The 14,038-nt window shown below is 37.7% G+C and overlaps 3 protein-coding genes across 6 annotated transcripts in view; all 3 read right to left on the bottom strand.

Annotated features, from left to right (window-relative positions):
* Positions 1–567: 567 nt before the first annotated feature.
* On the bottom strand, positions 568–5,662 carry LOC106089643 (ankyrin repeat domain-containing protein 39). The gene is made up of 3 exons (XM_013255565.2): positions 5,555–5,662; positions 5,282–5,488; positions 568–1,032 (listed from the first exon to the last, which is right to left on the bottom strand). The coding sequence occupies exons 1-3, from the start codon at positions 5,655–5,657 to the stop codon at positions 797–799; spliced, it is 546 nt and encodes a 181-aa protein (XP_013111019.1). The 5' UTR covers positions 5,658–5,662; the 3' UTR covers positions 568–796.
* On the bottom strand, positions 5,604–6,317 carry LOC106089651 (uncharacterized). The gene has a single exon (XM_013255578.2). It carries the CDS (start codon positions 6,315–6,317, stop codon positions 5,901–5,903), a length of 417 nt encoding a protein of 138 aa, XP_013111032.1. The 3' UTR covers positions 5,604–5,900.
* A 238-nt stretch (positions 6,318–6,555) lies between these two features.
* LOC106089660 (uncharacterized) overlaps positions 6,556–14,038 on the bottom strand; it is a 30,497-nt gene continuing 23,014 nt past the window's right edge. For all 4 annotated transcript variants that reach the window (XM_059364699.1, XM_059364698.1, XM_013255597.2 and 1 more), the window contains 2 exons: positions 9,570–9,673; positions 6,556–6,753 (listed from right to left, as the gene is read on the bottom strand). In XM_059364699.1, coding sequence (XP_059220682.1) covers positions 6,556–6,753; positions 9,570–9,673 — 302 coding nt within the window. The remainder of the gene's footprint in view (positions 6,754–9,569; positions 9,674–14,038) is intronic.

Genomic DNA, 14,038 nt, shown 5'->3' with positions numbered 1-14,038 from the left:
TCTTAGGCCGGGTAAGTGATGTTGTGGCACAAAGTTGATGCATCATACATTATTATATAGCCAATATTATAAAAAAGAACAATTTAATAGGTTTTAGTAAAAAAAATTTTAGCGAATGTTTTTCAAACAATAGAATTTGCAACAAAAGTTTGCTGCATTTCGAATTGATTAAAATTGTTAGAGTGTTAACATATTCACAAGACAACAACAAATAACATATAGCAGCATTATATTATACCTAGATTTATGTATTAGTATACTAAAACCACAAGAAATTTGAACAATACATACCCCTAGCATTTTAATAGACAAATTTTGGGAATTCCAAGTTGGAGATGAAACTCAAAACGAATGAGGCCATTCTATGAAGTTCAACAGACGAGAAACAATAATTGCAAATTACAAGTTTCGTAGGTTAACATAGTGTATTTTTTCTCTTTTGGAGTAGAAAGAAAACCAAAACACATTTTTGTCTTTAGTGTTACTTGAAAATAAAGAAACAAAAAAGGTAAAATTACAACAAATTATAAATAATAAAAAGTGATATATTAAAAAGAGCAATAAAAATATATATATATAAATGTGTACATTTATTCTATATAATAGTATCTTCACAATCGAATAACTTCGTTTCATTGGTTAGTAATGCTTCTGTATAGAAAATATTTAAAATGCACTTAATCTATGGTATCTAATATGCGCCATAATCTATACAGACTGTTATGAGTAATATAGTATGTATTGTATTGTATATATAGTAGATAGATAGTTTGTTAGTAATTTCTTTCATCTTCATTTATGGTTTAAGTAATATTTTAAAATCATCATTTGCATTCTTTGCTAAATATTCAAATGGTATTTTATCTTTTACATCCGCAATTTCTTTAAGTTTTGGATTCTTTTCCAATAGAATTTTGCTAACTTCTAAATGTCCACCAATGGCTGAGCGATGTAATGCCGTTTGTCCATCCTCGTCTTGTAAATTTACATTGGCATGGGCATCCAACAAAAGTTTAACAATATTTAGATGACCTAAAAAAAAAGTATATTTGATAAAAGTTCATTCAAAGTTTTATTAAAAATGCATTTACTTTCTTTTAAAAAATCCGCAATTACTTTTTGGGCAACCCAATATGTTAACCATCTTTTCTCAAAATCCGGTAAAAAATGCATACCTTATGCCATATATCAGCTATATCGAAATATGTTCCGATTTGGACCAAATACTAATAAGTACAAGTCATTGTTCAAATATTGGTCTTTTTAGTAGTTATATCTAAAAATAAACCGATCTGAACTATAAACGACACGGATGTCGAAAAGCCAAATGACTTATGTTGTCATTGTGTCAAATTTCAGTGAAGTCGGTTTATAAATGCGCCTTTTATGGGGCCAAGACTTTAAATCGATATATCGGTCTGTATGAAAGCTATATGCAAATATGAACCGAATTGGGGCAAGCTTCGCAAAAATGTCGAAGAGCCTAACACAACTCATTGTCCCAAATTTCGGCGAAATCGGACAATATATGCGCCTTTTATGGCCTCAAAACCTCAAATCGAGAGATCGGTCTATATGGCAGCTATATCCAATTCTGGACCGGTCTGAGCCAAATTGAAGAAGAATGTCGAAGGGCCTAACACAACTCACTGTCCCAAATTTCGGCGACATTAGACAATAAATGCGCTTTTTATGGGCCCAAAACCTTAAATCGAGAGATCGGTCTACATGGCAGCTATATGCAAATCTTGATCGATCTAAGACAAATTGCAGATATATGTCGAGGGGCTTAACTTAACTCACTGTCCCAAATTTCGGCGACATCGGACAATAAATGCGCTTTTTATGGGCCCAAGACCTTAAATCGAGAGATGGGTCTATATGGCACCTATATGCATATCTTGATCGATCTAGGACAAATTGCAGATATATGTCGAGGGGCTTAACTTAACTCACTGTCCCAAATTTCGGCGACATCAGACAATAAATGCGGCACATAAATGGCCCAAAAACCTTAAATCGAGAGATCGGTCTACATGGCAGCTATATACAAATCTTGATCGATCTAAGACAAATTGCAGATATATGTCGAGGGGCTTAACTTAACTCACTGTCCCAAATTTCGGCGTCATCGGAAAATAAATGCGTCTTTTATGGGCCCAAAACATTAAATCGAAAGATCGGTCTATATGGCAGCTATATGCAAATCTTGATCGATCTAAGACAAATTACAGATATATGTTGAGAGGCTTAGCTTAACTCACAGTCCCAAATTTCGGCGTCATCGGAAAATAAATGAGCCTTTTATGGGCCCAAAAACCTTAAATCGAGCGATCGGTCTACATGGCAGCTATATCCAAATCTGGACCGATCTGGGCCAAATTAAAGAAGGATGTCGAAGTGCCTAACACAACAAATGTGGCTTTTATGGGCTTCAGTCCCCTTATCGGCAGATCGGTCTATATGGCAGTTATATCTTAATATTGTCCGAGCTGAACCATATTTAGGTCGGATGTTGGGAGGTCTTAACATACTCACTGATTCAAATTTCAGGGAAATCGGATAAAAATAAAACTTTTATGGCCTTCAGATCCTTTATCGAGAGATCGGTCTATATGACAGCTATATCTAAATATAGTCCGATGTGAACCATATTTACATCAGATGTCGCGAGGCTTATAATAACCCATTGTTTTAAATTTCAGGGAAATCGGATAAAAATAAAGCTTTTATGGGCTTCAGACCCTTATCGGGAGATAGGTCTATATTGCAGCTATATCTAAATATGGGCCGATCACATCCATATTTAGGTCAGATGTCGTGAGTTTTAAAATAACACACTGTTGCAAATTTCAGGGAAATCTGGGAATAAATGAAGCTTTTATGGTCTTCAGATCCTTTATCGGGAGATTGGTCTATATGGTAGCTATATCTAAATATAGTCCGATCTGTACCATGTTTGGGTCGGAAGTTGGGAGGCTTAAAACTGGGCACTATTCCAAATTACAGCGAAATCGGATAAAAATAAAGCTTTTATGTCCTTCAGATCCTTTATCGGGAGAACGGTCTATATGGTAGCTATATCTAAATATAGTCCGATTTTAATCATATTAACGTCAGATGTCGGGAAGCTTAAAATAACCCACTGTTTTAAATTTCAGCGAAATCAGAAAAAAATAAAGCTTAAATGGGCTTTAGACCTAAAAAATCAAAATTTTATCAATGTCCGTGAACCGGCCAAATCGAAGCATATTTGGATATAGCTGCTATATAGACCGATTTCCCATAAAAAAATTTTTCATCCGATTTTACAAGAAATTTATCACACTTCAATAAAATACCTCACTCGAAATTTTATAAAGATCAAACCAAAATTCAACGGCAATGTAGGGAAACATTTTTGCTAAATCTCGTGAGAATCGTTTGACAAATGACCAAATTATTGCAATATTAATCCAAATCGGACGAACATATGTATGGGAGCTATATCAAAATCTGAACTGATTTCGATCAATATCCGAACGTTTGGTGGTACTCGCAAAAGAAAGCGTTATGTAAAATTTTGGGAAGATCGGTGGATAAATGCGTTTGCAAAGGCTCTAGAAGTGAAAATCGGGCGATAAATATAAAAAGAAAGTATCTAAATCTAAACCGATTTCCATGAAATTCACCAGTAATATCGAGGGTCATAAGAGAAATCTATATAGGAAATTTCGTGAGAAACGGTTAACAAATGGCGATGTCATTGCAATATTCTTCAAAATCGGACGAACATATATATAGGAGCTATATCCAAAAAGATGTCCGTTCCAAATTTGAAGACGATCGGATAAAAATTGCGAACTATACCTTGAACACAAATTAACATGGACAGACGGACATAGCTATTGGGTTGCCCAAAAAGTAATTGCGGATTTTTTAAAAGAAAGTAAATGCATTTTTAATAAAACTTAGAATGAACTTTAATCAAATATACTTTTTTTACACTTTTTTTCTAAAGCAAGCTAAAAGTAACAGCTGATAACTGACAGAAGAAAGAATGCAATTACAGAGTCACAAGCTGTGAAAAAATTTGTCAACGCCGACTATATGAAAAATCCGCAATTACTTTTTGGGCAACCCAATAAATCGAATTAGAAAGTGAAAATTTTTATTACAAATTTGCTCGTTGGCAACGCAACTAAAGTTGGGTTGCTATCCATAATCGACCCCTTAGTTCAATCACGATCACGCAGGATCACGTGATAGGATTTAGATTTCACTCACGAATCCTCTACCTCTACTGGCGACCATATATATATTTCGCGTTTTAGGCCTGGCTGGAGGGACGTTGTTGTTGTTGTGAAGAAGGCAGACCTTGCCGATGAAGTACTCCATCGGGCCTATCCGGTACGTACAACCGGCTGCCATGAGATTGGGGACAAGTAGTGATTTCATCAAGCAGTTGGGTCAGTCGAGCGGAGGATGCGGTTGTTATCTGTTGCGTTTGCAGCTTTTCGGCATGCCGTGCCAGATCCTATTCCTTCTCGCTACGCTAAGACAGGTGCGAACCATTGCAATAACAAGATAATGATCTGAATTTATGTTCGCTTCTAGGATCGTTCGTATATCTAACACACCAGATGAATGCCTTCTATCTATTGCAACGTGATCAATATCGTTTCTAACTTCTTGATCTGTTTCCAGTCTATTTAACGATTTTGGTATCTGGTGGTGCTAAATACCATGTTCTTGCCCGCGCGAAATCTTTTTTCCATTATCGAATGTTATCTCCAATCGTTGGACCAAAGACATTCGTCTTTTAATGCCATGACATGAAGGTCTACTAGAACGATTTCAATGACATGTTTGGGTCAGCGTTCATGTTACTCTCTAGGCGCCCATAAAATATATCCTTGGTTTTTTTACTCTTGTCTTCTCTGCTATTAAAGAAGTCGGCTTTTATTTGGATTGTGGCTAGTCTCTAATACACCGGAGTAAATCTGTCTTTTGTGAACACAATTGAACTTAGGTTGTAGTTGTTGTAGCAGTCTGTTATACACTGAGGCGGCAGCCCTTGCTGATGAAGGAAGAATCCATCGGTTCAGTGCGGTACGTACAACCGGCTGCCATGGGATTGATGGAACTTATATTCCCGAGTGAGGCGGAAGGCCACTGAGGTTACTAAATGCGAGCGCTTCGACTTTACCTAACCTAACTAGCCACGATTTTCTTGCTCGGCTATAAAATTACCATTTCCTGCAGTACATCACATATGTATTACAAATTCAAACTTACTTACCCATCATAGCAGCTCGATGTAGAGATGTAGCTCCACCTTTTGTAACCGCATCCACATTGGCTTTGCCTTCATTTATAAGCAATTTGCAAATTTCTTCATGGCCATTACGCGCTGCGTAATGTAAAGCTGTATAATCACAATTATCCAAATCCATTGTTTTGCCTTTGGCAATAAAACTACGAACGCGGTCGACTTCATTATAAATCACTAAGCGGGAATAAAAAAAACTAGTTATGATTTTTTTTTTATTGTGCACAAATTTCCAAAGCTTACCTGCATTCCAAATGCCTCTATCGAATTCCATGTCCGATATAGTTTGTTGGGCTGGCTGGACTTGTTTGTGGCATTTACAATGATCTGCCTTGTGTCGATCCATTTCGAAAAACAAAAAATCGTTGACTCAAAATATGTGGTGTAGAGATGGGAATTGATGTGTTCGTTCGGTTGTTTTCTGTTTATGCTTTTTTGCACTCAGAGTGTTTTTAGTTTTCTTGGAAAATGTCTTTATGAGTATATATCTATATATGTAACTGTGTGTGTGTGTGTGTATTTAGTTTTGATACTATTTTGAATTTGTTTTGTTGTTAAAATTTAGAAATATACTTTGCCACAGTTGCATTTAAATTTCACGTTGCATGGTCCAGCAAATTTCGGCTTCTCCAGAGCTGCATATAACTTTGTAACCTAATTGTGCCAATGTATTCATCATAGTCATGGGTGAGGCTGAGATCATAACACCGTTCACCACAGCTTTAATGCCGTTCTCAAAGCGTTTCGAAAGAGCCTGCAGCTCGGTATCGTTCAAGCCGAAAATTTGACAGGAACGATCGTGTAGGGAACCTTTAATGGTAATATAAGCATAAGTACCTTCGTTATTTACTACGGGCACGGGTATGGTTACAACACTGGCTGGGGGAGCAACGGGTGCGGGCACAGCCGCAACAACAGGTGGAACAGCACACTGATTGTTTACAGATGCGGACGATGAATTATCTGGCATAGGATTTGGGATTATGTTAGTTTGTTCTGATTCCATTTCCCTTGAAAACTTCTCTTTTTTTGGAGCTTTAAGCCTCGATTTACGTTTGCCTTTTCTTATGTAAAATACAGATTTGTTTTGTAAGATCTCAGTTTTTTTTTCTTGTTTCTATGAAAACAATACTTGGCTTTGGAGTATAAATGGGGGAGTAGAGTAGTAGTAGTAGTAGTAGTAGTGGGGGCAGGGAATTGTGAAAAATTTACTAACTCGACAATAGCTTAGTGGGAGAGAGGATTTATTCTGGCGAATGTACTTTTTGATAAATGCCTGAACTGGCAGCTTCTCTACCAATATTTGAGAGATTTTCTCTTACTACGGACTCTGTTTCTAATGGCTCTGGTTCAGAAAACTCTTTGCGCATTGTCCACATATACTCGTTGTAGTCTTGTTTAACGGCGGTAGATGAGGAAGCCACAACACGATAGCCCAAAATCTGTAAAAAGAGAAAATATTTATTAAATATATACTCCAGCTACGATGATATTAAATGAATTTTTATAAAAAATATTGAATTAAAGTAAAAATCAGTCTGCTTGGGACATAGAATAGGATTTTCGCCTAAGAAGCCGAACATCTGGATTCAAACTCTGACGATAACCCGAGAAAAAAAGGATTAACCCCACAATACCGGCTTCATGCTTTTAGGCAGTTTTTCGATTCAGCCTCCTGAAGCCATATAAACTCAAGTTTTTCAAGTGCAGGGCTGGAGCAGAGATGGTGTATGGTAGTTTTAGTCGCCTTGCATTACTTTCAATTGGCACCGCGAAAAGTTTTGACAGGTTCCGTGGAACCAGGCTTATCAGGGACGCTATGAATTTTCGGCTATTCCTTGTTACATGACATGTCCCAGTCTCATCCCTCTTGGTCTCTGCTTATCTAAGAGAAAGTGCTTGAAGATGTTCGTTTTAACAATTCCCAACGGCGCACAGTGGCCTCGGTAGACCAAAATGCAAAAATTGAAATATTATGAAATGTTTCAATTGGCACCGCAAAAATTCTTGACATGTTCCGTTGCACCAGGCGGATAAGGGACGCTATGAACTTTCGGTTGTTCCTTGTTACATGACATGTCCCAGTTTTATCCCTCTTGATCTCTGCTTATCTAAGACAGTGCTTGGAGATGTTCGTTTTAACAATTCCCAACTGCACACAGTGGCCTCAATAGACCAAAATGCAAAAATTTAAAATGAAAATTATTATGAAAGGTTTTACTAATCTTTTAAAAAAAATTGAGTTCTCATCCCCCCGCCTATGCTCGCCTTGTTGTATCGAGCATCATAGGCACTCAGTATTTAAGCAAGAGCCGGTGCCACCCGGCCTCTCACTGAGACTCTCCGCTCGATACCGCTGATTGTCCGCGGCTGCAGATACAGCTACTCCGGATGGAGAATTCCACCATCCGCAACCTGTGGACGCGTCCGGTAGCTCGCAGCTAAGGTTCTCGTGACAGCAATGAACACCACACAGATTGAACCTCAATGTTCCAGCCTGTGTTATGCTCACAGCTATCCTCGTCAAGCTTCTGAAGGTAAGCAAGCTCGTTCCGGTCCAAAGGACCGATGGCCGCGGCAATAAGGTGGCCATTGGTTATTTAAAGGCTCCAATAATGCGCCTTGTCATATCGAGCATCACAGGCACTCAGTATTTGTGCAAGAGCCGGTGTCACCAGGCCTCTCACTGAGACTCTCCGCTCGATATCGATGATTGTCCGCGACTGCAGTTACAGCTACTACGGATGGAGCAATCCACTGTCCGCAACCTGTGGTCGCGCCCGGTAGCTCGCAGCTAACCTTCTCGTAACAGCAATGAACACCACACAGATCAGACCTCAATGTTCCAGCCTGTGTGGTTGCGCAGTTATCCCGTACCGGGATACCGCTGATTGTCTGCGACTGCAGTTGCAGCTACTCCGTATGGGGCATTCCACTAGCCGCAACCTGTGGACGCGCCCGGTAGCATCCAGTTAAGCTTCTCGTGATAGCGAAGAACAGCACACAGATTGAAGATGATTGTTCCAATTGATTGTGATGCTCATAGTTATCCCGTACCGGGTGCAGCTGGTAGTTATCTAGTTCCTTAGGACTAGTTCCTGGCCAAATTTACACAGAGCTTTAACTATCGCCGGAGGCCACCGTAGAGGTTAGCATGTCTGCCTATGACGCTGAACGCCTGGTTTCGAATCCTGGCGAGACCATCAGAACGAATTTCAGCGGTGGTTTTCCCCTCCTAATGCTGGCAACATTTGTGAGGTACTATGCCATGTAAAACTTCTCTCCAAAGAGGTGTCGCACTGCGGCACGTCGTTCGGACTCGGCTATAAAAAGGAGGCCCCTTATCATTGAGCTTAAACTTGAATCGGACTGGACTTTTTGATATGTGAGAAGTTTGCCTCTGTTTCTTGGTGGAATGTTCATGGGCAAAATTTGCAATTTGCATTAACTATCGCCGAAGCATTGACGTTTTTGACGGCACCTTCTATGACCAGGAAGGCGACCAGGGTGCATTGTTTTACGCATTTATCGATGGTTGTTGTTGTAATAGTTAAGTTGTACCTGAGGTAGCAGTCATTGCTTATGAAGGAATCCATCGGGTCAATACGGTACGTACAACCGGTTGCCATGGAGTTGCACTTATCGATAGTTGGACAGGGCTGTGTCCGTCGAGCGTCCCCTTCAAAAGACCTGTTGGCAAGTGGATGGACTCCGCATAAAACATAACTTTTGATATTCTAAGATCTCTACAGAATTTTGTTTGTGCTCATTGTTATGGAAAAGGGTGTGCATAGACCCCTAATATCATACTACCCCTAAAATCAATACGCCTTCCGACTTCATCTTGTAGTCAACGGTGATGATCATCCACATAAATACAGTATCGCCGCTAACAAATCTCACTGCGGAGAATTTACATTATGATTACATGAATTTGGGACTCTCTGCCTATTATTTTGAAACCTTTTGAATCTTTCCCTGATCATTTAAATGTGCCCATGAACATTCCATTAGGGAACAGGAGAATGTATCGTATGCAACATGGAAACGTGACCGTGCCTGTACCTCGTTTGCATGACGACTTCTTTTGGCCCAAGCGACACCGTTTCGAATAAAGACCTCAAAACGCTTTATATAATGCGCAAAAAATAGTTGCAAGGCACAGCAAGATTTAGATTTTGACACTCTTTGAAATACGAAAGCAATACACGTAGGAATGGGAATGCTGTTTGCAATTACAACAGTAATTATACATTACCTCCAATGCAGATAGTATATGACAAGGATGTACTAGATAAACAATTGTTGTCTCATCACTGTAGCCACCACACGAAAATTTATCCAATTGTTTTATATCGGAGCCTAAAATTAAGAAAAAAATTTTCATTTAAATTCATTTAAAAACAAGTTTTTTACTTGTACAGCAAATTGCAAAAATGAAAATGTTACAAAAATTCAATTCAACTACAGAAATAAAGTTATATAAATGTTAAACAAGAAATATGTACCAAAACTAAGAAATTGTGCCAAAGACTAAAAAATGATTTTACTTTGCGATAACTTTTATGTTGTTTGCTAAGCAACGTTTAATGATAAAATGCCCTTCCTAACCACAGCGAACTGAATTCCAATAACGAGCGACCAAATCAAAACACTCTCAGTGCACTGTGGGAACAAGCAGAGGGTAGGCGTAATAAATAAGTGCCGAATAGAGATTCATGTATACACATATGCGAGCATAGTTTGTCATTTGTTTGAATTAATAATTTTTAATATTTATCTATAAATTTAAGCTTTGGAATGTATTTATCTTATAAATAAACATATTTATAAGTTCATCATATGCATCTACTGGTATTTGTTCAAGTTTTAGTTTGCCCCACTATGCATGACTTAGTCGCATGTCTCTTCGAATAGCAGTTATAGTGTGTCATAGTAGTAAACCCCATTCACATACTGTGTCGCGAGAGTAGAGACCAAAGAGGCAGGTGTGAGGGTCATTGAATACGAGTAAATAAAAAAATGAGAACTTTCAAGCAACAACATACTGAAGTGAGTGACGAATAAAAATAAACAAAAAAAATTAATAATGAAATTCCGTATTGACTGTGCTCCAAGTATTTTTATACGATTATATACATACATCTGTATGTAATATATTGTAATACTATGCGATAAAAACAACAACAAGTGTGTCATTAAACTTTGGCTTGTTTCATTTGTGTGCGGTAGAATATATGACAAATATACATATAAAAGATGATGACGCGGTCTTGTAACTCTTGGCGTTCTTTTAAAATGAATTCCCACTTGTTTATCTTGATATGGGTTCAATGAAATGTGTTTTAATTAAAAGCTTAAAGGTGGTAAGAAAGTGATTTTTCCAATTTTCCGAATTAAACCTGAATCACCCTGAAATTTTCCGCTAAATACATTTGGACGATTTATTCAGTTTTTATTATTTCAACGTAAATGATTCTAAAAATAACTTTCTTAATGCCTTTGAAACGGGAAATATTCTGTTGCCATATGGCAACCCCAGAGCTGTTAGTGTACAGAATTTTTTATTTAAGAAAATTTCAGATATTTCTGCATTATCAATTTCAATTCAATTTAGAGCTGTGTTCGGGAACTCAAAAATTTATGCAAATTTGAAGTCGTTCGCGTACTTTATTTGCCAGCAGGAGAGAGAGCGAGAAAGAGCAAATTTTGACAGTTAGAAAATAGAGAACCTGCAAATTTCTACGCGGACTTTTTTTGCCAGCACAAATTTGCAACTTTGAACAGATGTTTTGTAAAGATCAGCTGTTTTATGAAAAGCAGCCGTTACATGAAAATGCAAAAGCTAACGCCAAAATGGATCAAAAAGGCAGAGGTAAGTAAAAAATACAAATGTTTTTTTTATTGGTAATTATAAAATTTGTTTCATATTTATGTACTTTTAATGAAGATTCAAGGCAGCAGCTAGTGTTCAGGTTTAGAAAACTCGCCAAAGAAGTTATAATTTTACCTCATGTCAGTTGTTATACATTAGAAGGTAAGTGCAAAATTTAGGTGGAGACACAATATCAGACATGAACCAACTTAGGGGAGAGGTATTGAAAACAATTAAAGATTTTTACACGGAATTCCTAACTTAAAATTTTCTTTTTCGAGGCTACTTTATAGTTTTTAGAGCGCACAACAAGCCGATTACTGGCTTAGGTGAATGACCATAGTGGCATGGGGCGGATTAATATCTGCACCCTCTTTTCAACCTAACCTAACCTAAGTGCAAAATTTGCGGAATTATTAGGAAAATCTTGAAAAATTAAAACATTGTATCCTTTCAGACACCAAGAAAAGAGCAATGATCGGTTTCTTAAGTGTTTTGATGGAATCATCCTCATCAGAGAGCTACGATGAAACAAACACCCTTCCTATGAATTTGTTAAGGAGGGAAGATGCTGCCATGGTATTTAGTGGGTCTGGCTGGGCAGTTAAAAGTTACGCACAGTGGGATTAGAAGAAATTAGTGCAAATTAGTCTGCCAATTCTGAACGGATACAGATATCTTCAATGAAAAAACATGAACAAATGAAAGCTCCCTTAGCCTCACAACAGTGGTCCCAGCAATTTTTGTAGCCACAATATCCAGAAGCATTAGGAGGTTAGTCCCTTTGTCAGCACACCAAGTGCTGCCGACAAGGGACTTGAGAACGTTGTTTCTACTTTTGTGTACGGTGATGGCATGTAAAGCAGTTGTAGTCCTATGCAGACTTCGAAATGTATGCTGATGCTCGGCGAATGCAAATTGTCCAACGGGAGGATCGGAAGGAGTAGTCCCTCATGCGTCTTGGCTACTGATGAAAGAAAACATATCGGTCTGTACGACTTTCCCTTGCTCGTGTCCTTTCCAGGTTTTAATAGTGGGATTACACTGCCCATCTTCCAAACATCGGGTACTATTATAGTGTTCAGACAAGCTGAGGGCATTTGTAAGGTACTCGACCCCACGCAGATCCAGATTCTTCAGCATCAGTATAGAGATTCCGTCTGGGACCAGCTCCTTGCACGTCTTGGCCCCACGGATGACATTTGTAGCTTCGTGCACTGTAAATTGTGATGGCTGTCCAGCGGGGCACGAAGATCACGGATACGACGAATGGCTCCCCATCCAGCCTTAGCACACTCGGGTCAATAAATAGACCTTTATCTAAGGAAAATACATCGCAAGTATCGCCAGCATTTTTTATTTTAAAACCATTCTTTTCCTAAGCAAGCAAGTAAAAAAAACAATCGAAACAAAAATCAGCTGTTGTTCTGCATTTTTCACGGGAAGTCGTTCGCATACTTTTGCTTGCATATTTTTTAAAGAGAGTAAAATGGCTCTTACTCTCTTGCAAATTTTTACTGAAAAGTACGAGAACAGACCTTATTTCGTAATACCCATGACATAACTACCAGGTAGTCCACCGTAAACAGCTGAGTACAATTTTTTCTCGCGAAGTGCACCATATGTCAATGAGATTTGGTTGTGTGTGTGTATTACTGTTAAGAACTATAATACACAAAAACAACGAAAAATGGCGCGAACTAGTAACATACACAAATTCAGAGTTGCACTAATCACTGATTTTGACAGATTGTGCACTCAATATTTTGTTGTTGGGCAACTGCCACTACCTGTAAATGAATATATCTTGGTAATACCAACGCCTATGTGGTAAAAAATGTATAACATAGTTTACATACCTAAGTAAAAATAATACAAAGTAAATACATACTAAGTTATTGTATAACTAATTAAAATTCTTAAATAATATGATAGGCTCCCCAGCCAAAACAAATAATACTGTTAATTGAAGATAAAAATGTTCTTATTAACAACAACAATACGATTCAAATTATTTAAGGTTGGTCAGGTTTGTAGTACAAGTACCATTAGGAAATATATAAGCTTACAATATCCCACTTAATCAAGAATAAGCTGACAAGAATTAATTATGCTTCAGAGTTGAAAAAGTTGTAGATCTTTACGGAAAGGCATTATTAGATTCAGAAAATAAAGAAGTCACGTAGGCGTCTAGGTACCCTATTTTTACGATTTTGTAAAATAACATCATATTTATGCAGTTGGGATAATACAAAATTTAAATATCTAAAAATCTCTCGACATAATACAGAAAAAACACATTACACAAAAACACATGCATTGGGAAAAAGTACAGCTAATAGACAGGGTTGTCGAGCGTGGTTAATGTGGCAATTGTTGTTGTTGTTGTAGTAACAGTGTGTGGTACACTGAGGCGGCAGCCCTTGCCGATGAAGGTATTCATCGGGTCAATCCGGTACATACAACCGGCTGCCATGGGATTGAATGTGGCAATTGTATTATAGAGGCGGCAATTGTATTATAGAGGCGTTTTTCCAGCATCAATGTGTTACGGTTCGTACACACCAACAATGTTGATGACTTTTTAAACCGCTGATGATGTTATTTTTTTGTACACTTGGATTCTGCCAATGAATATCACCAACAACTATATTATTGAGTATTTTTGCTTTTATTGTAACGAGGATGTCCGATCTAATTCCTGAGTATGGTATTGAGTAGGGTGTATATTTGATTAATCGATTATTCATGGCCTTTCAAATAATCGAACAACTGAAAATTACATATTTTCAAGTAAACAAATAATTTAGGAGGGTTAATCGTTTAAATGTTAACAAAGTAGAATATATGAA

This window comes from Stomoxys calcitrans, chromosome 3 (assembly GCF_963082655.1).
Source record: "Stomoxys calcitrans chromosome 3, idStoCalc2.1, whole genome shotgun sequence".
Taxonomy (NCBI): Eukaryota; Metazoa; Arthropoda; class Insecta; order Diptera; family Muscidae; genus Stomoxys; species Stomoxys calcitrans.
Note: the sequence above shows the minus strand (reverse complement) of the source record. Positions and strands in the feature narration are given on the sequence as shown.